Source organism: Maylandia zebra, linkage group LG11, assembly GCF_041146795.1.
Source record: "Maylandia zebra isolate NMK-2024a linkage group LG11, Mzebra_GT3a, whole genome shotgun sequence".
Taxonomy (NCBI): domain Eukaryota; kingdom Metazoa; phylum Chordata; class Actinopteri; order Cichliformes; family Cichlidae; genus Maylandia; species Maylandia zebra.
The window spans coordinates 16,077,348-16,101,513 of record NC_135177.1 but is presented as its reverse complement, the minus strand read 5'-3'; the positions used below and the strand labels follow the sequence as shown (position 1 = coordinate 16,101,513).

At 40.5% G+C, this 24,166-nt stretch overlaps 2 protein-coding genes across 6 annotated transcripts; one reads left to right on the top strand and one right to left on the bottom strand.

Moving 5' to 3' along the window:
• The first annotated feature begins 14 nt into the window (after positions 1 to 14).
• Positions 15 to 6,193, top strand: ebag9 (estrogen receptor binding site associated antigen 9). The gene is made up of 7 exons (XM_004541657.3): positions 15 to 319; positions 642 to 736; positions 1,050 to 1,131; positions 1,266 to 1,421; positions 2,618 to 2,728; positions 3,107 to 3,198; positions 5,368 to 6,193. The coding sequence occupies exons 2-7, from the start codon at positions 654 to 656 to the stop codon at positions 5,483 to 5,485; spliced, it is 642 nt and encodes a 213-aa protein (XP_004541714.1). The 5' UTR covers positions 15 to 319; positions 642 to 653; the 3' UTR covers positions 5,486 to 6,193.
• A 2,773-nt stretch (positions 6,194 to 8,966) lies between these two features.
• On the bottom strand, positions 8,967 to 22,677 carry sybu (syntabulin (syntaxin-interacting)). Of its 5 annotated transcripts, none has more exons than XM_004541659.5 (8): positions 22,627 to 22,677; positions 17,298 to 17,341; positions 16,902 to 17,088; positions 16,320 to 16,520; positions 14,037 to 14,136; positions 13,706 to 13,858; positions 12,284 to 12,439; positions 8,967 to 10,754 (listed from the first exon to the last, which is right to left on the bottom strand). In XM_004541659.5, exons 2-8 carry the CDS (start codon positions 17,319 to 17,321, stop codon positions 9,590 to 9,592), a joined length of 1,986 nt encoding a protein of 661 aa, XP_004541716.2. In that variant the 5' UTR covers positions 17,322 to 17,341; positions 22,627 to 22,677; the 3' UTR covers positions 8,967 to 9,589. The 5 variants fall into 5 exon arrangements, with proteins under 5 accessions (XP_004541716.2, XP_004541715.2, XP_012771463.2 ...); XM_004541658.4 differs by lacking the exon at positions 22,627 to 22,677 and adding an exon at positions 21,744 to 21,911; XM_012916009.4 differs by lacking the exon at positions 22,627 to 22,677 and adding an exon at positions 21,748 to 21,911.
• Between the last annotated feature and the right edge of the window lie 1,489 nt (positions 22,678 to 24,166).

The following is a 24,166-nucleotide window of genomic DNA, read 5'->3' as shown; positions in this document are numbered from 1 at the left end:
ATCAGGCTTCCTGTGTTTCTGCTCCTCCCAGTTCAAAGATGGCAGCCATGGGACAGAGACGAGAGACGACACAAATTTAGGACTTTTGTCATGAAACAAAACTGGGTTGCGGAGCTGATACCGCTATTGTTTTGACATAACAGTGAATTAAACTGTCACCGCCAATGTGTCTTCGTAGGAATAGTTTAAAAGGGTTCAGAAATATGTTTTCCTGTGGGCTAAGCTAGCAAGCAGAGGTTAGCAAATAAATGAACTTGTCTCTTCTGCCACACAAGAAGGAAGCAGTTGCCTTTCATACAGTCTATTGGCATCTTATAAGGTGAGTTTGTATCTTTTTTATGATTGTAGAGACGCATATTTTATTAGTAGGTACAGCTCGGTTGTTTTCATGAGTAAAGAACTTGCATTGTTAACGTTAGCCTTAAGCTCGGTCTTATTCTATGGTGAATAAATACGGGTTCGTATTTCAGTGAGGTGCTCGTGGCACGGCTCTCGAGATTAAGCGTTTATAAACGCTTACAGATTTTGTTTTCGCGCAGTCCTGTGTAAATATTCGTCTGCTTTGCTGCAAGTGGAGCATACAAGTCATGTCCGTACTTGCAAAATCAGATGCAGAAATCTTTCCTTTTCTTTCCCACCAGCTCAATTTCATCATGGCCATCTCTCAGTTCCGTCTTTTTAAGATCTGCACATGCCTAGCCAGCTTTCTTTCTTTCTTTAAAAGGTTAATATGCAGGTAAGCACAAATGCATTGTCCATTACAGCATGTATGAGACCTTTATCTTTACACTACTACGATATTTTTGAAAATAAAATAGGAGATATGGATTTAAAAAATATTGTTCTAGCTTTATGAAACTCACAGCAACTCACAGCATTTACCACGATTTTTGCATGCATCAGCACCACAACTAGAGATCCTTTTTTGTGCATGTGCTGGATGCAAGGTTGTCACAATGCACAGTAAAGAGATTTGATTGTGGTGTTCTGTAATGTGCAGTTTCTGCTTTTTATAATAATGGAGAGTTTAATTTCATTGTGTAACACAGGACTGGAAGGGGCCGCAAACTCAGTGGTGATCAAATAACTCTCCCAACAACAGTGGATTTTTCATCATCTGTACCAAAACAGGCATGTACTGCAGCAGTCATCAGCAACTGCTTTGAGAAGAGGCTGCCATACAGGAGACACAATTTTCTTGTTTTCATAAACAAATAACTTTCAGGCACTATTGTGTTTTTATTAGTTTATTTTTGTCTGCACAGCCAGAGATTGAGGAATGGAGCTCTTGGGATGAAGAGGCTCCTACAAGTATTAAGATTGAAGGTGGCAACGGCAATGTCTCCCCTCCACCCAACGATGTAGATGAAGAGCCGGACTACTTCAAAGACATGGCTCCCACCATCAGAAAAACACAGAAGGTATGTCTGCAACAAGTCAAAGCAGTTTGTGCCGTGTCTATGAAAGTGTATAACCCCTTTAAATTTGTCTTTTATTAAGTAAACTTCACCTGTGAGGCTCAGCTCCTTAATTGTGGTGAACTTTGACAATGTTTGCTGAGTATACACAATTATACCAGTGTAAATATGACAGAAAATAAGGTGAAGTGTAATAGGGCCACTCTATGTCATGGAATTTATAGTTTGTTTATGTGGTTGGCTTTTTTTAACTGAAGAGTCGTAGGTGTCATTACAATGTCAGAGATGGAAAAGCGGTTATTTTTGTAAATGAGGAAAAACTGTAATAGCAAAAAAAAAAGAAGCCGTGACTATTGTGTTTGACTTAAGCAAACATGATACAAAATACAATGAAGATGCGGAAAAAAGTTGCCGCTTCAAAGGGAAAGGGTACTATTTGTTTTCCAACTGTTTTAAATGGATCCATGCCACAGAAAATTCTAAGAAAAATATTATAACTGTAGCTGGTGTCAGGCTACTTACGAGGGGCTGTTAATAAAATGTATATTCTATTAGAAACTTAAGAGTAGCATCTAGAAGTAATTTGCACAAACAGTGTCGATCTTAGTCTTTGTTTTTTACTCAGTTTAGAAATGGGCAGATGTAAAACAAGAGACACGCAGTGCAGAGTTTCAATTATGTATTCCATTGCAATATTAAAACTTTAGCTTTGATTTCCTGTAATAACAAGAAATGGCATCTAATATATAACTCTATTTGTTTGTTTTTAGCAAATCTATTTGTTTATTTTTAGCAAATTCTTAACTGTTGTCTAAACCAAGAAGCATGACATAAATATTCTGTAGGCATCCAGATACAGTAAAGAGTAAAGGTTTTGCTATTAATGCTTTGAATGCGATCAAATGTTTCTTGTGATCCAAACCCATGGCTTTTGATTGAAACGTCTTCTTTTGATACATAGCCTGATAATTCCTGCAGCCACTGATTAGAAGTTGTTTGAGTGCAGAAGTAAAGTGCTTTTAAAATGTTGGGTTTGTCATTTCTAGACATACAATTTTTGTAGTGTAACAGTGTGATTGCTTGAAAATCTCCCATTCTCAGCTTGTCCTTCCTATTAATAGTTGAGCAGCGATTCAACATTAACTCCTTTTACTTTGACTCTAAGCTCCTCTTCTTTTTTTCTGGTTTTCATATTGAAGATTGTGTTGAAGAAAAGGGAACCTTTGAACTATCTGGTGCCTGATGGCTCAGCAGGCTTCTCCAGCAGGTTGGCAGCCTCTCAGGATATGATGACTTTCATTCCCCCCTCAGTAAGTTACACTATTGTTGGAAGACTGTTTATGTTTTACACTCTGTATGCTAATAATTGTATAATTATGCAGGAGAAGTTGTTGGCCATCAAAGGAAAGCAAAACTTGTTTTATCAGTAAATAGGCTTGTGAAAAAAATTATTAAAGCTGCAGGACTTGAATCTTAGAAAACCCAAATGTCAGAATGACTCAGTAAGCCTTCAAAAGAATGCACCAATCCCCTTCTCTTATTCCACTGATTCAGTAAATTTTGATGCAGTTTGCAACACTCTTGTGTGAACTGACGTTTATGATGTATTAGACATCAAAGGCTCCCGACTAAAATGTTATCATAGTGTTATCTCTGTATATAAGACTGCAAACTGTCAATTTCCACAGGCTGAACTGGGTGAAATGGACACCTGGCAGGAGGACACAAATGCCTGGGAGGATGAGTCTGATGCTGCCTGGGAGGCAGAGGAGGTGCTCAGGTAAATGGGTCAAGAGTTCATCTGCTTCTATATACAGCAAATACCAGTTTGCTACCTTAACTAACCAGTTATGACACAACAACAGGAACAAGGAGTGTTTTTTATGTTATTAACCATGTTAATATACAATTCCAACACATTGTCATTGAACCCAGATTTGATTGCAGTAAAGACTGAGGAATGCACAACAACAGGTTTCATGGCCACATACAACAATCTGTCTGTATTTACACAGAAAAACATTTTTTACAACACAACACAGTTGTAAAAGATTATTATTCACAATCCTTGTGTTAATGCACACCAGGTTATAGTTGGATTTCTTAGCTGTCATCTAAATGACCCCAAGTAGATGCCTCCTGTGAAATGCTGTTTTTTATTTTTTATTTTATTTTTAATTGTAATTTTTTGCAGACTAGGGGGAAATTATGTTAAACAAAAGAGTGATCAAACCTTTTATTATGCAAACACATGGGTCCCTTGCATCTCTTCCTCACACCTCCTACCAGTGAGGACAGAGGTGTCTAAACTGAAAAATAAGAAATCTTTGCTTCCAGTCTTACAACAGAATTTCTTAATCTTGGTGTAAAAAACATAGATTGTTAACATAGCTGGTTATTAGCAGTTAATTCATATTTAGTTCCTCTAGTTTCCTTTAGCTTATCCTCTATTACAGGGGTCTCAAACTCGCGGCCCGGGCACCACTTGCGGCACACGTCACCGGTGTTTGCGGCCCTTATATTGACTTAGAAATATAATACAGTTTGGTCCTTGAAGTTACTTTTTTTGTTGGGGAGTATTTATTTGTTGCTGAGTGCAATGTTAAAATAAGTTCTTTTATAAGCAGAAAATTATCTAATATGAAGGCAATATGGGCAGAGAGTACAAACATATGTTAGTTCAGTAAGAGAGTTATTTGTAAAGAGAAAAATTTTCGCTAGCAGTCAAAAACTAATGTGTACACTTATGCCTGCATTTTTATTTTGTTAAATATGAATAAAATTATAGCAGAAGACCTTTCACGCGTGTGGCCAGAAAGAGAGTACCAGAGTACCATTATGTGGTAGTTCAATGAATGGCTTCAGTTAGTTAAGAGTGAGGAAAAAGAATTGCGTTCACGTTTGCAATTTTGTCTTGTTATACAATATATTAAAAGGAAAAAAAAAAAACCCACTGTATTTTCAGAAATATTTTTGGGTGTTTTCTTGTTTGTTTGGGGTTTTTTGTACTACTTGAACACTAAAGTGGATTGCCAATGAGATGACAGTGCCAGCAGTGGCCCACAGCTCATATAAGTTTGACACCCCTGCTCTAATAGATGGTGTTATTTGTTCAGATTAAAAAAACAAACAACAACATAGCTCTATAAAAGTATTTTAATTTTTCATTTGTTTTTATCTCACACAACTCAAAGAAGTCTCGTGAGCCCATTATGCTCGCCGTCTCTTGTCCTCGTGAACGGCACTGCACGTCAACAGTGGTCTCGCATCCGCTGCCGAAAGCTGCACTTTGGCATTTCGGTTGTTTGTGCACCTCACGTCTTTGTAGTTAGAACACGAGTGTACAATGTTGGGTTTTTTTGTTTTGTTCTTTTGGGAGGGGCAGGGGGTTATTGTTGTTAGTTAGTTTTTTGTTTTTGTACTGCTATTTGATGATCACTACAGATGTTCAGGTATTCACAGATTATACAGATACAGATGACTTTGTGGGAAACCCCAAACAAAAAAAAACTATTTCTTTGCTTCTGGTTTTGACTTCTCTTCCTATGCTTGCACTGATGTGGAAGATTTGTCTGAGTGATGACCTATCATTGAGTAGAATACGCCAGCCGGTACTCGCACCCTCAGTGCTGGTATAAAATGATACCGAACTGTGGCGACATCACTGTTTGCACACAACATCAATACAGCGAGAATAATGGGCCCATTATATTTCTTCTTGCAGTCATCACTTTTCTAAATGTGTATGTTCATTTCATGGCCACCAGATGGCAGTGTTTGATAATACTTTGTCAGCAGTGGCACAAAAAGCAGGGTTTTGTTTTCCCCCATTCTCAGCTGACCTAGCTTTTGGTGACATGCTTTGGTGTGACATCACTTCCTGTCACCTATTATTTTTATTATTTTTTTTATACTATAATTTTGTGTTTTGCTTTTGTTTTTTAAACAGACAACAGAAGATGGCTGAGAGAGAGAAGCGCTTCATGGAGCAGCAGAGGAAAAAGATGGAGAAAGAAGCCCAGAGAATGATGAAGAAGGAGCAGAAAATTGCCGTCAAGCTCTCATAACATTTTAAAGAGGCTCACTTTTGAGCAATTGGGGGTGGGGGAGGGGCAAAGATGCTAGCTCTGTCTTTAAAGTCACCAAACCTACCAGGATTCTTACTGTACACTACTCACATGTTAGCAGATTGTCCTCCTCCTTTTTTCCACCAGCAGCATTTTAGTGTGTTTTCCATCTGCAGCGGCATAAAACATGGCAATGTTGAGGGCAGCGGGTATTCTCACTCTTCATGTGGCAGGGTCATTTTGGTCTTTAAGGGAGATTTAAGGGAGATTTTGTTAATACCATCCAGATCATTTTAGGTTAAAGGTCAGAAGTGGCTTTCTGAGATAATGATTAAATCTGTTGGAAAATCTTCCATTTTGGATTTTCCAGGAACATTTGTAAATAAACCGGTACTTGTGCTACCTGTTGAAACATACACAGGGAGTACATTTCTCTCTTTTTTTGTAATTTTTACAACCTCAAAAGGCAAGGACGTCTAATTTATTTTATGCATCATTGAATACCAGTGAAATCCCTTGGTTTGCTTGATTTTTTTTTTTTTAAATATTTATGTCTTTGTCTGACAACTGATCTGTTCGCTGTTTCTTTTCTTTTGTTTTTTGTTTTTTAAATGAATGATGCTTTTATATTTCACATTATCTCCCTGTGCTGTATGGCCCTTATTTCGCTGGAAATCTGCATTAAAATGAAGGCTGGAAATTTTCAAAGTGCGTGTGGATACATGATGGTAGACTAGAACGTAGCCAATGCAGATGTTAGCTGTGGGTTCCCATGGTAATCTCACTGCATCTCTCTGCCATTCACTCATTTTTGTCAGCCCTTAATATTGAAGGAGAATTTCCAGTGATCGATGCGTCTTTTTTTTCCCCTTTTATCTTGGGGGAGGAAATCTTACTCTGCTGTTAAATAGTTGATGAATTGTCTGCAGAGACCCAGTACTTAAAATACATGGGTCATCATCACAATGGACACTCATACAGTAATCTTGGCAAATAATAGGCTGATGGATAAACGTTTCCTAGCACATCATTTTAAGTAAGTGCTTCTGACTGAGCATCTTGTTATGCATCATTGTAATGAAATTCCCAGTCAGTGTTGTCATGGAAACATTGGCAAGTGCAGATACAGCATGTGTTCATCCATGACTTGTGATAAATGGTGCAAAGCAAGTCAAAGAAGACATATCTGGGTTAATATTATTCAATGATTTACTGACAAATTTTCTGTTAAAATTTCAATGATAAAATGAATATGAAAATAATTAGAGCATGAATAGATTCAAGAATGAAATTAAAAGCAGGTGTGGATTTATTTTCTTTGGAAATGCCCTTTCCCCGTTATTTTCACTGAGAAAGGCTGCATGTCATGTTTTCCTTTTTAAATTTTGCACGTCGTGATTTCTTTTTTTCAGAAATTAATCATTAAAATCCTGTTTTCACACATGCTTAATGGTAAAAATAGCAGTGGTTGAGCACAACATAGGACTAATATAAAGTAATGAGTCCAGAGTTGACAAATTGTATCTCTGCTGTATTAGACCTACACGGGTTTTTAATAAATTTTGATTCATATCTTCGACTGAAGACAATCTGGCTACGCCTGATATGTAAATAGTAAAATAACTCCAACAACCATTGTGGGAAAGGTAATAATTTTTCATGAATACAACCTTTATGTTCAGGCTTTTTCACTGTCTATGAGTGTTTTTTAGGTGTCGGCCACTTGGCAAACATCTTGTTTCTACAGTGAAATAAAACTCTATTGGAAAGAGCTCTGTAAAATGTTACCATCAGTGATGGTCCCCAGAGGATGAACCTTACCAATATCTCACTCTGGTTTTTATTGAAATTTGTCAAGCTATTGGTGGAATTGCCATTACATTCCCGCAAAACAGAAATATGTATAGACTCTTCCCTTGACATCATCATGTTAAAATAAAATTGACCTAGAACTTTCTATTTTTTAATCTCCTACCTGCAAACCAGCCTCATGAAAAATGCTGCAAACTACAGAAGTGAATAAGGGGAGAAAATGCGACAAAACCTTGATGGAGTGACACAAACTTAAAGATTGTGTTAACGATTGCACTTAGTTGGAGATTATGTATCGGAATTTCAGGAGCAGGACCACGCCTCCAAACACTCGTTCTGGTTGTCATCTATATAGGTTCCCCCAGTTCTGCAAGCTGTTCATTCTCGTTTACGTGCCCCACCCTCCTTGTTCTCAATTCTTTAACTTCTTCACTTCTATTTAGTGCATGGAGATCTGCCAGGCCCGGGAGCCGTTGCTAGTCCCCTTCGAGGCCTTCCCCAAACCGCAGCTCAATTCATGTCAAAGCATTCATTTTTACCTACTAAAATGCTGTCAAACCTAAAATGAGGACATGGGCCCAGCTATTGAAATAAAGAAGTGGAGAATTTATTGTATCATAATACTTTCTCAAGTCCATAAATGTTAGCAATGTGGCTAATAGGCTAATGTAGGATGGTTACCATGTTGTAAAGCATTTCTTTTCATGATCAATCATTTACGCATTAGAGTCAAGCGTCAGCATGCATGAAGATTCCAGTATCAAAACTGTCTGATGCTAAACTGGCCTGTAGAAGGTACTGACGGACTATTGTCATCACACATCTGACCTCCATCATAATGATGTCAGTCCCATCTACCTGGGGACTCTGCCGGCCTGCCTGCCAAACCTCTCAGAGACTGACCCACTTTCAGAAAGGGAAAGTGCAGTCATCAGTCTTCAGAAAGGGGATAAGCTAAGTGGGTGCAGTCACATCCAGTGTTCTTTTATAAAAAAAAAACTGGCGTGCACTCATGCTCAAACCAATGCTTGCCCACTCATTTAATCTAGCATCCCTACACTGATATGAGGATTACAGCATCTGATGATTCAGATGCCTTATGAACCGAGGAGTCATGGTTATGCAATGTCAACATAGCATTTCTCCTTACAGCTGGAGCGGAAATGGACCCATTGTAGCAAAGATGTAAGTGTTAGCTCATGTAGATTTAATCAGCTTTTTGCTTTAATTTTCACTGAATGTGATGGGTATTATGCAATCACTAAAGGCTTATGTGAGCAGACTCAGAGCTGCACTGACCCAGTTTTTACTGGTGTAAGGGCAGGTTTAACAGCTTCTGAGAGATCCCAGTAAAGTGGATCTAATGCACTCCACAGTCAGAACCACAACCCAGGGGACATCTGTAGACAGGTCGAGAAAGCTTTTACGTAAGATGAACCATCACGAGAGCATGTTGCTTGCTGGAACTTGGGTTCTGATGAGATACCCCACCCCCGTTTATTTATGGGAAGAAAAAAAAAAAAAAAAAAACTCCCATTGTTTTTGTCTCAAACAGGACCCTTACACAAGTCAAACTTGGAAAAAGATTTCCATGAATTTTAATAAACCCAAAAGCAAATGTAAAAAAACAAAAAAAACAAAAAACAAATAAACAAAACACTACAACATAGCCAGAATTATCATGCTTTAATAATAAAGATGCAAGGACATTGATGTTACTACCAGTATTGCACATTGCTCAGGCACATTACAAGTGTCAGTTGCTTTGAAGCATTAGCTTCTATGAACAATACACAGGCAGTACCAAGTAAAGCTCTACACCCAGAATGAGGGGAGGAAAAAAAAAATAAAATAAAAATTCACAAAACGGTGAACTTACATTAAAGCTTTGGCTGAAGGTTTAAGGTTACTTTATGAAGAAAGGAAACATTCCAGAACCCACCACCCATCAAACAGAAAGCAGCAGTCAGTCTTTCACCTCCTGAAAATCTCTTAACACAAAGAACTTTTGCTTTAAACAGCTAGGGACACCACAGGACTATGATAACACACAACCATCTACCCAGATGATCTGCTTATACATGTAAATCATAAATAAATACATAAATAAACTTTGTTATAAATAATCCCTTCCATGTCACCTCTTGGTAACTACAGTGCAAAAAAATAACAGTGCTCAAACCAAAATGACTGCATTGATATCAAGTGTTCAACGATGTCACAAATACTCTTGGAAAGATGCTTAAGTGCTTTAGTTCAAGGTCAGGGGTTTTGCATGCGGATTGGAAGCCATTACGCATCAGGCCTATGAGTGATGTGACGAAGAGAGTGCAATCCCATGATGCAGCAGCCCCTAATCAGGGCAGCAATGTTGTACACCGGAGTGCTTCCGTCCAAGCCATGCCGTGAGTACAGCCAAGCCACTGTAGGCAATACTGGTGCCGCTACTGCCACCAGATCCACGAGGAAGCTGTTGCTCCAGTAACGCTTGCCGACCACATCCAGTCCTGATGACAGATGAGAATCCTCCTCGCCGACAGTAAAGTCCAGCTCCTCCATGAATCGTCTGTTCTCGGAAGGCTCTGAGCAACATGTGCCGGAATCGGCGGAGGTGTCGGGGCTCTCTGTAAATGTGCTGGGTTGGGAAGGTGTTGAGTCAGGCTGTTTGGTGGTGGTGCAAATGGAGCCAGGTAGGTTTGGGAACCCTAGAAGACTAACTGGGGCTGATAGAGCTGCATCTCCTGCTGCAACCCCATGGAACTTTAGAAGCTGAAAGAGCAGAGCCTGCAGGTCTGGAGGCATGGGCATGATGTCGGCCTGGACTTCTTTGTCCTCATGTGGAAGTGTGCCTGAGGTGGCAACCATATCTGGTAGAGTGGGCTGGGTTCCAGTGGATGAATCGGTTGACTGTCTCTCTCCTGACAGCGCAGACACTCTGGGCCCAGACTCTGCACTGGCCCTCAGCTTGCTGCTACAGTCCTGACTGAAGTCCATTGCAGTGGACATGAAGACCTTCTCCAAAATGTCCGCTCTGTTCGCCATCTCATCATTTGCCAGCAGCCCGCTGTCTGCCATTGCCTCTGCTCCTTGGTATCCCAGCTCCATTGCACCTTCCTCATCCACCACCATCTTCTTCCCGCTGCCATCAGAGCTGTCGTACATAAAGTCCAGGGTGTTTTCATCTTGGAGGTTGGCACCACTCTGGGCGAGCTCCATGCTTTGCAGCAGGGACTCCAACTTCCTGTTTTGGATGTTGATGTCAATGAAGTATTTCTGAATTCCTTTATCTTTTTCCATCAGACTGCTCTTCATGGTTTCCACCACCTGACGCAGCTGCTTGATCTCTTTGCGTGCTTCTTTGAGGGACAGCTGAGCCTCCACCCGGTGGCACTCCTCTTCAATCCAGTCCTCCCTCATTCTGCTAAGCTGGGCTTTAAGCTCCTCAATCTCTGTCTCTCTAATAAAGAGGGAGGAAAACATCCAAGTAACTTAAAGGAACAGTTTTTGAATACACACTTGTGAACTTTACCATGTAATTTGTAAAGTTTGGAAAAAAAAAAAAGCCACTTATATGCCAAGTCTGAAGCTATACATAGTTTAGCTAAAGACTGGATGTTCTGGGGGATGGCTGTGACAACCCACTGTGTGTGGGTTTAGGTGGCTAGACATTTACTGTTAGAAGAGAGAAATACACCATATGGACAGAAGTCCTAGGCCACTTACAAATGCCGGGAGTTTTTTTTTTTTTTTTAAACAAAAAACAAAACAAAAACACTGCACTTATTGAGTTTGTAACTTTGTGTTTTCTGCCACTTTAATACAAATGTCTGTGAAGGTTCATGGCCTGAATTCAAAGGGGGGAGTGAATAACTATTCAGTTTGAAATGTATGAAAGTATGTACAGTTACACATTTATGTAAAAAAAAAAAAAAACGTAATCAAATAGGAGGTCATTAGTTTGCAATATTACTCTGACCTAAAATTACTGCTCATGTCTTGAATTTTGTGTCGAAGTGGCAGGTGGGCCACACATGGGCCTTAACACTTGACATATGACTGGGTAGCATTATCAATTTAAAGCCAACAACCTGTGTTGTTTATGGTTTTTGAATAAAATTTAAGAAACTTTTGTCTTGTATTTTGATTAGAGTGAAAATTTAAAATTGAGTGGGCACCATGGGATTCCCGGGTTTTTAAGTGGGCCACCTACGAATGGCTGGTGTAACCTAGCTACCACACTTTTAATAATGGATTGCATTTATATAGCGCTTTTCAAGGCACCCAAAGCGCTTTACAATTCCACTATTCATTCACTCTCACATTCACACACTGGTGGAGGCAAGCTACAGTTGTAGCCACAGCTGCCCTGGGGCAGACTGACAGAAGCGAGGCTGCCATATCGAAGCGAGGCGCCATCGGCCCCACTGGCCAACACCAGTAGGCCAGAGGAGACAAGTGTCTTGCCCAAGGACACAACGATCGAACCGGCAACCTTTTGGTTACAGATGAGCTTCCCAACCCCCTGAGCCACGGTCGCCCCATCTATTAATCCATCTAGCCCCAGCAATGCCATTCCTATTGATTTCTTACTATGCCTCCTTTTTGTCTTAGTACACATTCAAAGAAATTGTAGTAAAGTAAAATAAATAACTCAAATTTTCATCCAAAATAAAAATGGCATATTTTGCCATTTGCCCAGATGCTCCTTTTTGAGTCTTCATGCTAAACCACAGTCCCATATTTAATGAATGACAAGGACATTATTTAATCCATCACTGTTAAGCGCAGCATACGAATAAAGAAACACTTTAAAAATATGCTTTGCTATGCGCAGTCTCATGCAACACTCCTTTTCCAGGGGGTTTAGACTTCACAAGATGTTACTGAGGAGCAGAACTGCAGCATGCAAGCATTACATCAGCACAGCAGTACATTTTTGCTGTCATCCTGTCTTAAAACTGAACAGCTGGACATGAGGCTGCCAACCTGTCATGGACTCTGTTCTCAGACTCCAGCAGTTTGGTCTTCAGGTGTCTGATGGCCACTTCCTTCTGCTGCAGAGGGGTGAGGTACTGCTCAGGGTTCGGAGGCCTGATTCCATGGTTGTCACCACATGAATGGTAGCAGCCCAGACCTGCCCTTCTGTTGGGCAGACAAAGAGAGGGAGAAAGGGAAATGAGGTTGCCGGTGGATGTTTACACCTCAGAAAGTGATTATCTGTCATTCATCAAGCAGACATTTTTAAACAGCTGCAGAAAACAAACCAATTTAAAACTTCAGCTAAATTCTCCCCACAGAATGTAATTAGTCGGATTCAGAGTGCTGTCAGGGCAGATGCTCCCTGAAGCCTGGAATTACTGTCTGACACAGGATTACTGACATGCAGGCAACAGACTTAAAATCCTAAAATGCTGAATACAAGCAGCGTTAGCTAGCAAAGAAATCACCTTAGTGGAAAAAGCCTTGGCAAATGTCCCCTACATGTCCTCAAATAGGTGTGTCATCATGCTCAGAGAAAACTAATAAAAGGATTCCTGTCACCCCCCCAAAAAAGCTAGCGGATTTGGATGATATGCAAAGCAGCATTTAAGACGCTCTCTTTCACCAGCACGATATCCTAGCAACCTGGGTTACTCTAGGCTTTGATGCAAATATGCTGCATCCCTGCCAGAAATAGATACAGCCCTGGAGAAAGCAGCATGTGAGGGGGAAGCAATGTCACATGACACTTAGCCAGGCAGAGGAATGCTGACAAACCGCACGTCTTGGAGTGACAGGACTGGAGGATTATGATGCACTTATGGAAGCTGTGAGCATGGAAAACAGGGCAGATTCTGTGTCTGCACAGAAACTAAAAGGGTTGAGTGTCTATCGTTTGGACTGCTCCTGAGAGTGGATTTTTAAAGTGAAGGCTTATGCAGGGCTGAGATGCAAACTAGCGGAGCCTTTCAAATAATCTGCTGCCTTAAGCACCATGTTAGAAATTCAGTTTTAGCAATATTTAAGACTCAGGCAACTGTATTCTGTTGTATGAAAAATTTTATGACCCTGTTCTCTTTGCCAAAGCAAACTGCTTTCGCTCTAGTTGCAGATGAGACCCAGTCAGAAAGGTCACTGTCTGGGTACCATATTCAGACATTTGCTATATTAAATCCCCATTAATCCCAGCTACAGCCACATCATGACCAATATAATCCTAGCCAGCTGCAAGAGAGGAAATGATAACTGTCTGAGCCTAATCCAGCCACCCACTCACTAGTGGTCACTGCACATGGCCCGAGCCACAGCCTAAACCTCTACAGTCTCCAAAATGTACCTGCTTCTCTTACAAAAAAGGTTACACTTCAAACACATTTAACAGGAAATAAAGAGAAAACGGCAAATAAGCATGAAATCTATATTTATTACCTAGAAGTGGGGCTGGAGGTGCAGCTGCTGCTGTTGGTTGAGGAGGCAGCTCTTGGAGGAGTTCGGTAGGGAGCGTAGAGTTCTGCATCTCTGTTGGCTGCTGGGTTCCCGGCTGGTTTGAACACCGGAAGTGGCCTGATGTGAGTGCTGCGACTTAAGATGAAAGAAAAAAATAAAAATTAATGAGAACAAATAAATATGGGTGTTCATTAATAATTTTTTTTTTTTTAAGTGTGTATATGCACACTGCAGTCTTGCTGGATAATGCATGTCTTGAAAACTTAAGTTCAAATCTGTTAGTGATTTATGATGCACATATTAAACCTCATACCTGCGTGAAGGAGCTTTCTTTCCAACTGAATTGGAACTGAGAACCTCCCTGGTCTTTAGGCTGCCTGTGCTGCTGGAAGAGCTGAAGTCTGCCTCACTACCTGAAGGAAGGAAAAAAAGCACAATGTCCCAACAGGATAAAACAAACTGTTGAACAGTCATCTTTAGTGATGCAGAAACACTGACTGATTCCTGCAAGTGTAAAAATGTGGGTTCTACAAAATTATGTCTCCTTTTTTTGGCCGCTCCCTGTAGAGGTCAGCACAGCAGATCATCCGCTTCCATCTCAGCTTATCCCTTGCATCTTCCTGTCACACCAACCCTCTCCATGTCCACCGGGCTGCTGCATCTTCGACACCCTCTGTCCAATATATCCACTATCCCCCCTCTACGTATGCCCAAACTATCTCAGCCTTGTCTCTCTTTCTTTGTCTCCAAACTGCATGACCCAAGCTGCCCCTCTGACATACTCCTTTCTAATCTTATCCATTCTGGTCACCCCCACTGAGAAAATCTTAACATGTCCAGCTCTGCAATCCATACATAATAGTAAGTCTCATTACAATCTGGTAAACCTTCCCTTTCACTGTTGCTGCATGATTCTGTCACATATTATCCCAAACACTCATCTCCACCCACACTCTTCTTCACCTCTCCTGTGCACCATCCATTGCTTTGGCTCGTTGACCCCAGGTATTTAACTTCATCCACCTTTACTCCCTCTGCTCCTTGCATCTTGGCCGTTTCACCCACCTCCCTCTCATTCACACGCATGTAGTCCGTCTTTCTTCTACTGACTTTTATTCCTTTTTTCTCCAGACTCTCTTCAAACCTGCTCCCTACTCTCACTACGTGGCACAGTGTTGTCTCCAATCATCAGAGTCCATGGAGACTCCTGCCTGACCTCATCTGTCAACCCATCCCTCACCAGTGCAAACAAGAAGGGGCTCAGAGCCAAATCCTGACTCAATCCCATCCTTGCCTTGAACTCATCTGTCACTCCTACGACACAACTCACCACTGTCTCTCTGTCTTCTTACATATTTTTCTGCCACTCCTGACTTCCTCATGCAGTCACACAGTTCCTCTCTTGGTACACCATTATATACTTCCTCTGGATCCACAAAGACGCAGTGCAACTTTTGATCACCGCTATACTTCTCCAGCAACACTCTGGGTTCTACATAATTTAATGAGGGTCAATATAAAAATTAAAAAAAAGAATCCTACTTAAAATTCCTGCTAAAAGAAGCCAAAAGTTACCAGCTAGACATATAGCTCCTGCCTTTAAACCACAGCCCAAGTTAATTTGAGTTTAATGCATGAGAGCAATTCATTTTCCCAACGTGCCACATTAGAAACCAAAACCGCTTTAGATTGAGTTTTGTTGTGCATTAGAAAACCATATTCTTTTTTTAAAAAAAAAAAAAATCACAAACAATCCTTCATTCAGCAACCACTGCAGGATTATGGTGTTTATATCTCTAAACAGGATTTCCAATAAGATTTATGAGCAATCTATACTAATGCTTAGCCAAAAATGAACCATATCATCATAAATATCACTGGAACGTCACAATTAGCCAATGCTATCCAGCCTTATGCAATCTCTCTCTGCTGTTGTCCTGTTGCAGCAGGACAAAGGCTTGAGGCCCGGGCACAGAGATGTAAGCAGAACAAAAGCAGGTCATCATTTTAGAGTTTCAGTGATTCAAAACTGAAATCAGAGTCATACCTGAGTAGTGTCTTTTTCCATTAAACAAAACCATATTACTGTTTCCAGTGACAACAGCAATTAAAACTGCTCAAATCTCAGTGATCCTCCACCACTTTGTGAGTCAACTAAGAGTCTGTGCACCTTCAGTGAGCTGACCTCCTGCTAATCAGCCTAATTGGTTAAGCTCCCAAACATTTCTCCCCACCAATCAGTGCCCCTTGTTCAGTCTGATTATTAATCAAGCATTTCCCCCCTTTGCCTCAGATTATAAGAGAAAAAAATTAATTTTCTGATTTAAAAAAATGCACAGATACACAAATGGCTCTTCTCCCATTCACAATTTTCTTTTTAGTAAGCAGCTGCATCCCAGAGTGGGAAATTGTTATGTGATAACCATGCTGCACTACAGAAGTCTGTGAGTAGAAACAAAACAAAACTCATGAGTGGTAACAGAATCAAACCTTAGGATCAGATGATAATACAGCAGGGCTAAGCTGAAGATTTTGAGATTTCTTGCTTTATCTGAAATTTTGTTTTTGTATTTTTCTCAGTACTCTTTTTTTGTACCTCTGGCTTTCATGGCCGACCTCAGCTCCCTCTTGTGCCTCGGCGCGCTCCGTGCTTCACCGCTCCACTCGGCCATCACCCTCACCCTCTTCACTTTGGTCTTGCGCTCTGGGAGTATCGGCGATCCGTGGGCACTCTGCTCTGAGCCTGACGGGGTTTTGGAGGGGGACACAGACTGACTAGTGGGGCAGCCGGTGTCATCTATTGTAGACAGGCACACAGACAGTAATAGCCAAGAATGGGCAGCGCAGGGCAGGCAGTCAATCGCAACCTAAGTTTGCTCTCTGGCAGATAGCACAACAGCTTTTACAATGGCTCATCACCACCAGAAAGTAGCTGTCAAGTAGTTTCTGTGGTTACACACATTCACTCTTTGCATTTTTTGCTCTGTTTCTTAATAGAGGCTAGTTTGGGAGAAAACCAAATAAAGATGCTTTTTCTTTTTGAGCGTGCATAACCTTTGCTTAAATTTTTAAAAATGTTTGCATTGTAGTATTGTCATAAGATTTTTCAGCTGACCACCAGTCACGTTCATTTCATATTAGGCATGTCCTGCCCTTGCCCTGGAGCTGAGCTTCTTACCAGAACAAAAACTGTTGGTGCTGATGGTCCTCTTGGAGTGCTCGGAGCTGATGTCACACTCCCTGCCCTCCTCCTCTGAGAAAGGGGAATCAGACAGAGGCGATCCCTTGTCTTTTGGTCGGAAAGGATGGAGGACCAGACGTGGGATGCGGCTGCGGGGGCTCCCTTTCTGTGGTGATTTGTTTTCCTGTTTATCAGAGCAGGAGGCACTGATGTAGTGCATGTATGATAACTATGATTTTCTTTTTTTTTTTCTCTTGAATTACCAAACGATTTAGTTCAGGTCATATTTATCATTAATTATCTTATGATAATAACTGCAAGGTTGCAGATATTTTTGTTTTATCTTTGTTTTTATGGGTAAAAAAGAGTATTTTGCATTCAGTTAAGACTCACCTCATATTCTTGGAATGGTCCCATCGTGCCTCACGCTTTCTCCTCTGATCAGTGTGAAAGAAGAAAAAAAGATAAACAGGTAAGTCACATTCCTGTGGACCATATATAGATAAGAATTTTGATGTGGAAGTCAAACTCATAATAAACAAAAGCCCTCTATCTGAACCCTGTTACACCACTGAATCCCCCCCCCCCCACACACACACACAGACAAATGCCGTCTGGTACAGCTGGCACTAGAAGCCTGAAGGCGGACTTGGCACAACACAGGAAATAAATAAAAAAAAATGCTAAAAATAAACAGTGGGCTACCTTTTCATATCAGGATCAGTCGGCCTATAAACAATCAAATGAAGCCAAGGAATTACAGAGAAAATCCAAATGAAAGGAGATTATGTAAAAATAATTATGAGTCTACATCTATGTAAGACTCTTAATAGTTGCAGAGCTTCATTGTACAAGCATGCTGATGTTAACGTACAGAGGTTTGGCATTTCTCTTTACTGTCTTAGCATGCTGAAGTTTGCCAATGAGCAATAAAGACATGAAGAGCATGGGCTGAAATGTCTTTACCTTTGCAGGAAAACTATTACATAATGATGCTAATCAAAAGTTCAGAAAATCTAAGTTTTAACCCTAACCCTGGACAAAAAAACAAACAAAAAACATATGGCAGAAATGAATTTTAAATCAATTAAAGGAACACTGTGTGAGATTTAATGGCATCACATTGTAAAATGGAACAAAATTAATCCTTTCATTTCCAAGCATGATGGAGAGCTCATAAGCGTGTTGATTCAGTCTAAATGTGAAATGTCCTTTCTAGAAACCATATTCGGTTTGCTTGTTCTGCTCAGCAGCATGGCAGAAATATTATAAGATGTGCTGCCTATAAAGGGCTCGTTCTAAACGTACTTACATCTGTAGTTGGACGTGATAATACCTCTAAATTCTACACACTGGACCTTTAACTCAGTTTGCTTGTGGTTTTGGAACAGTTCGGTCTTTGTGCAGATGCAGATACAAAGAGCAATCTCTTCATGTTCAGCTTATTCATCAAAGTTATCCCAGATTAAAATGACAGATATAAAGCACAGTAATACAGTAGATGAGGCCATGCTAACTCTGCTTATCAGCTGTCTGTGCAAAAAGTGAAGGGCTGCCTGCCAAATGCCACAAAGTGCTTCAATCAATGAAATCTAATGGATGCTGGAGCGATGCTGTAGCTTCTTTTTCTATAAAAGGGTTTGAAATAGAAGCCAAAGCAGAGGGAACTCTGGTCTAACGCTGAACTTTTTTTTGTACATGCACATTTAAACAAGAGAGAAGCATTTTTTATTGATGCTCCATAGCTAAATAATGCAGATCTTCTCTCACACTTGAATAAACTTTACAAAATTACTTTAGTTCCTCTTGCCTGTTGATTGCCTCTCAGCACCCTCGAGTAAGGGGGTCAGTTGCATAAGTACATACAGATTCTTTTTTGGGGGTGGCATTGGGAATTATGTCATTGACCCCAGGGCCTGTGTGCTGCTGTCGCATCCTTTGGCTCTGATCTCACCTTCCCCCCTCCTACATTAAAAAGAAAAGTACTTCGATCACCTGCCTTTGCAAAACTAAGGACCCAATACGACCTATTATCCATTAATGAGTAGCCCAGAAGTGTGCAAAATCCTCCTTTCCAACCCACAAAGGACCAAACTGAACTGCAAAATTAGAACACAGAGTCTCAGGACTCAAACTCCACTTTCATCTTCTTCAAAAATAGACTGACGTGTTCTGAATTGTACTGCACTACTTTATCTTACACTTTTATTCTTTTGGTTTTCAGGCATCCACAATTTCGTCCTTCGCTGTAGTAATACACAAAAGCCCGGTGCAATAGCATGGCAGAATCAGATTATAGGCACCAAGCAGGGCCGGGCGACTGCTGCCGTGCCCTAGCAACAGTCATAGCAACTGAAGGGGATAAGCTGTGCGAAAGAGTCGAGCTAGAAGGAACCAGTTATGTATGAATGTGCACAGAGTGAAGGCTTCTGCTGCTCATCCTACTCAGCCCTTCGCTGATGAAATATCTGGAAGTGTTGAAGGGGAGGTACCATTCAGCTGCTCGATGCTTTCCTCAGACTGAATGAACATTGTGTACTCTAGCCAGCGTGTTTACGGAGCATCGTGCCACTGATTTGATGAGATCAATGAATATTTATATTTTTATATTTTTAATGGATTTTCTTTTAACTGTGGCTCTCATTAATGGGTTTTAAAGGTAAAACAAACAACTAAAAGACAAACCTGGATGTGGATAAACTGAAACAAGAGCTGAGCAGAGAAGATGAGATGTGTGATTTTTCAATCAAAAAGGGTGTGGTCAAGAGGAAATGTGGATGGTGGTGTCAGCCTGTCTGACAGTTTTGGTGCTGACTGAAATGTGGTGTCTAAACAACTATTAGGAAGCACCGCTACCAGGATGACAAATTTTGGAGGTGATGCCACCGAATGGACTGACGTTATGCAAAGCAAAGGCATCCATGGTTCCCTGACTCGACCTGACTTTATTGATCTTTTGACTTCCTTTCTAGTATCTCTCAGAGGCTGAGGTTTTCAGTTTTGAATGTAGTGTCTTAATAACAATTGGCTGGAAAAAGAGTGGTCTCAGTGGATTCTGACAGTCTGCTGATGATGCTGGGTGTTTTAGCTTTACGATTGGCTATAATGACTTTCATTGTAAATATATAGCTCCTGTCAAACGTCTCAGTCAGAATAAGCCTATGCACTGAAACTACCTGGTTAAATGAACTAAAGAGATTTGCTGGTTCCTTTTTTCTACTTAGCTTTGCTTGAGGTTGTTTTTATTTGAACTGTACGCACCTTGGTTTTGTAGTATTGTGTTACATTGTGTTGACACTGATTCCTGCCCATCCATCTGTGGTATACCCATATTTGATGATTTGACTGCGGCCAAGTCTTTCCACTCGCACCCATACATTCGATCCTTTACTTGTCTCTAGACAAAGTTGATTGGCTACCTGCTGAGTAAGAGGCTAAGAACTGCCTAAGGTGCAAAGACTCCCTTTAAGCAACAAACAGCCAAATTGCCTGCATATATGAACAATAATCAATCCAAAAATAAATAAATAATAATTTAAAAAACTGTATTCCAAACAAACTTCATGGGAGGTTGCTGATTTAGTAAGAAGATGAACTGGGAAAGGATGTTTTATAAGAACTGTCAGTGGGATACAAGTAAACAAGTCTTTAAGCCTCCACTGGAGCTACTCCCCTCATCCAGATGGTGTTGTTTTAAAACAGCATGGAGTGGGCGTCAATAATAATTCCCTTAATCCATCCCAGAGTATGTGTTTTTTCATAATGGTGGTGACACACATGAACTAATGCGAAGCTTCTCATTCCACTTTGACATTAACGTCATAATGCAGTCGGTACATTTGCTGTGTTTATTACTGAGGCATTAAAATTGCTTGATTTCTGTGAAAACCAGCTGGTGTTGACTCTTGTTCCCCCTCCCTTTGCTGAAATAAAAAAAAGGAAAGATTCAATTGAATGATTTCAATCTCTCTGCTGAGTCACATGTTATACCTGCCACTTTTATTTTAAGCCCACCAACCCTTAAACAGACTGCATCATAAATGCATGATGTCAGTGCTGGGAAGTGACTTTCACTTTCAGCATGAAGCATTCTGAAACTAAAAGTGACTTTTGGTAAAATAGCTTCCAGCCAGTACAGAAGATGTGTTTATGCAAAAGAAAACCACAGTCAACAGAATTATTCTCCATATAGTGGCGATCATTTTCGTTTGCATGTCTTTCCAGTGCTGTCAACACACCCAAAATAAAAGAGAATTTGAGCAGCCATTTAAACCATCATTAATAAACCCTCGGACAGCGCACCATGTGTTTACATGCCTCCCTTTGTTTACCACAGCTCCCTTCAAAATCCATTTTTCCTTTTCTTTTTTTAAACCGAGTACTATAAAGCCTATTTAGATAATAAACAAATAAAGCGGTTCTTTTCATATAACCATTTAATAGTTGCTCGATTTACATTTTTATCCTATCGCATCCAGCCGTGGGATTTTTGTTTTGTTTCATGTGGCGCCCCCGCAGTTTCTGGGAATGTTTACCTTAGGCGCTGACATGTCTCCGTGATAACGATGTGCGGAGTCAGCTACAGGACGTCTCTGGCTGTAAACAACTTCAAGCATGGGGTGGACAGATTTCATCCAACATGTCATATTTATGCGCATAGGCAAAAATATCATGATTGGAGAAAAAAATCTAAAGAAGACTCGCTCCTGAACTTGTAAACAGCTCCACCCCTCCCCACCTGCCGCCATTCCTAAAATAGTTTTAAGGGAAGATTTTTAGAGGCTAACACGCATTTGATGCGACATGGTTTTCAATAAGAGGATCAAAACACAACAACACCTGCCTGGATGGTGGACGGTGACGTTAAACGGTGATGTCTCTCAGAAGGATGCGCGTCAGTTTGGGTGAAGCACAAAGGGTCGTTCCTCTGCTGGTGGTGCCAGCCTGCGCGCTGCTGTGTGGATGTTGTGCGGATGAGAGCTGAGTGCAGACTGACGACGCACGCGATTGGGCAAGAAGTGAGACCACTGACTGTGCGCGCGCAATAAAGTGCCCGCCATCCCAAGTGTGTTACATAACGAGCGGGGCGTTACTTAACCACCGAAGCCCCCCCACCGTGTAGCGATATGGACTTTGTACAGCAGTACACTGCGTGCTGTCCACGTTTCAATTTTACATACACTTTAGTCTATACATTATTCTTAGAAATGCACATGATGCAATAGTATGCTATATTATAATACCACGTCCCCCCGACACTGCAAAACTAGATTTAACAGGATTTAACATTGATCGAAACCATATCATCTAAGATTTTACATTCCCTGCACGGATTTGCGGCATTCCTTAAAACCATCCCAACGGATACAAGTTAGAACCGTTTAAATACCAGATATAAAAATGTCATCTGCTGTACACATACAGAAGGTTGTTTTTTTTTCTTTCTCGAATATGTACATGAAGGTAAACACTGTCTGCTGACTTGCTGTCGGGGCCTGTTGGCTCTCCATGGTGCTGAAACTGAGGCCGATTGAAATACGACGCTGGCGCTTTAAATGCCATTCATGCCGTAACGTTTACAGATTCTGCAAACACACACATACATAAAACAGTGTTTTTGTCACGCCGCTGACTGGCAAATGTGCTGAAATCAGAGTGACAGACATAAAAATAAAACTTTGAGCGCGGTGAAATAACTCGACTGTTAATGTTTTTGTCTTACCTCATTTATTTGGATTTTCATCAGCTAATTCCAGTCGTTTTAAAGTGGATTCTAAATGGAAACACAGCACAGTGACTAAGATGCCAGCGTGCCACCTCTAAGCAGGAGTTTGTCTTGTATCACGGAGGACCTCTGCTGGAACAAGAAGACACTGAAGCTCGGTGGACAGTGATGCTTTATTTAAAGATGGTAAACAGAACAGCTGAGCGTATGCGCGTTTAAAATCAACTACCATTGTTGCCCTCACAGGCCTACTCCACAAAGAGCAGCTCGACATGAAACAGGAGGGAAAGTAATAGTAGCACTTTAATGTAGCTGAAGCAGTTTCAGTGTCCTAACGTTTTGTTCACCGCCCTGCTATAAATGTGATTTAAAATGATTTAAAGGGTCAAATGTTACCTTCCCCAAGCTGTTATCACTTCTGGAGACCTTTAGCTCAATATCAGGTTATAAACGTAATATATCGAAGACTCAGATTTTAACTTTTAATTATAAGTCAAATCAGGAAATTAAGTCCAAAGCTAACTTGAATTGGGATTTGGAGCAAATTAAGTATCTTGGAGTAAGTATCCCTAAAGATCTCTCAAAAATATATCATGCAAATTTGAAACCTTTGTGCTATAAAATAAATGAGGCTATTAAAAGATGGAACTTAACAATTTCAGGAGTGGGACAAAATAATTTCCAGGTTCATATGACAGGGGAAAAGATCATGAATCAAGTACCAAACTAGCTGGCTATAAAGATAAAGGGGGGTTGGGGTTCCCATGTTTGAAAGATTACTATGTTTCAGCTCAACTGAGGACCCTAGTGTGTTGGTGCAATGTAGACTACCAAGCAAGATGGAAAGAAATAGAAATAGTTGCCTCAAGAGATTTTCCAATTCAGGCAAACTTAGGGGATGTGACACTTATTAAAAAACAAATTAATCAAGGAAACCAATGGATTAACTTGCCTTTAAAGCTTTGGTTACAATTTCTTAACAAGAATGATTGGAATGAAGAGACCAGGATCTTAAGATGGTGCTCTTATGATCTTGATTTTTTACCCAATAAAATAGATGCGAGATATAAAAACTGGGTAGGACAAGGCTTAACGGCATACTGTATGTTTTATGATAAGGGAACTCTTAGGGACTTCCAATCAGTAAAAGATCAATACCAGTTAAGCAATACGGATTTTTATACTCAGTAAATGTGGATAAAGTGACCAAGCTGTTATATGGCATTTTGAGTCTGGCTGCCCGAAAGACTATCACTCAGAAATGGCTAAGTGTGAAAATTCCATCACTAAATGACTGGCACGAGACGGTCTATGGGTTGTTTAAAATGTAAAAAAATTACCTTCTCTCACAGATTTCAGTATGACACGTTTGTTGAGATTTGGGACAAATGGAAACATTACATTTTGTCAAGGCGACCCGAATTTGTTTGAACCTCTGTAATCCTGTATGTCATATTTTTGAACTGCTATATAGCTAGATAGATAGATATATATGTATGTATGTGTGTGTGTGTGTGTTAACTAGATGGTACACCTG

Coding starts and splice junctions, on each gene's coding strand:
- ebag9 (XM_004541657.3), top strand. CDS start 654: ATGGCCATCTCTCAGTTCCGTCTTTTTAAGATCTGCACATGCCTAGCC. Junction 737..1,049: donor TTTAAAAGGTTAATATGCAG/GTAAGCACAAAT, acceptor TGTGTAACACAG/GACTGGAAGGGGCCGCAAAC. Junction 2,729..3,106: donor TGACTTTCATTCCCCCCTCA/GTAAGTTACACT, acceptor CAATTTCCACAG/GCTGAACTGGGTGAAATGGA.
- sybu (XM_004541659.5), bottom strand. CDS start 17,321: ATGGGACCATTCCAAGAATATGAG. Junction 17,089..17,297: donor GACCATTCCAAGAATATGAG/GTGAGTCTTAAC, acceptor TCTGATAAACAG/GAAAACAAATCACCACAGAA. Junction 13,859..14,036: donor AAGAAAGCTCCTTCACGCAG/GTATGAGGTTTA, acceptor TTTCATCTTAAG/TCGCAGCACTCACATCAGGC.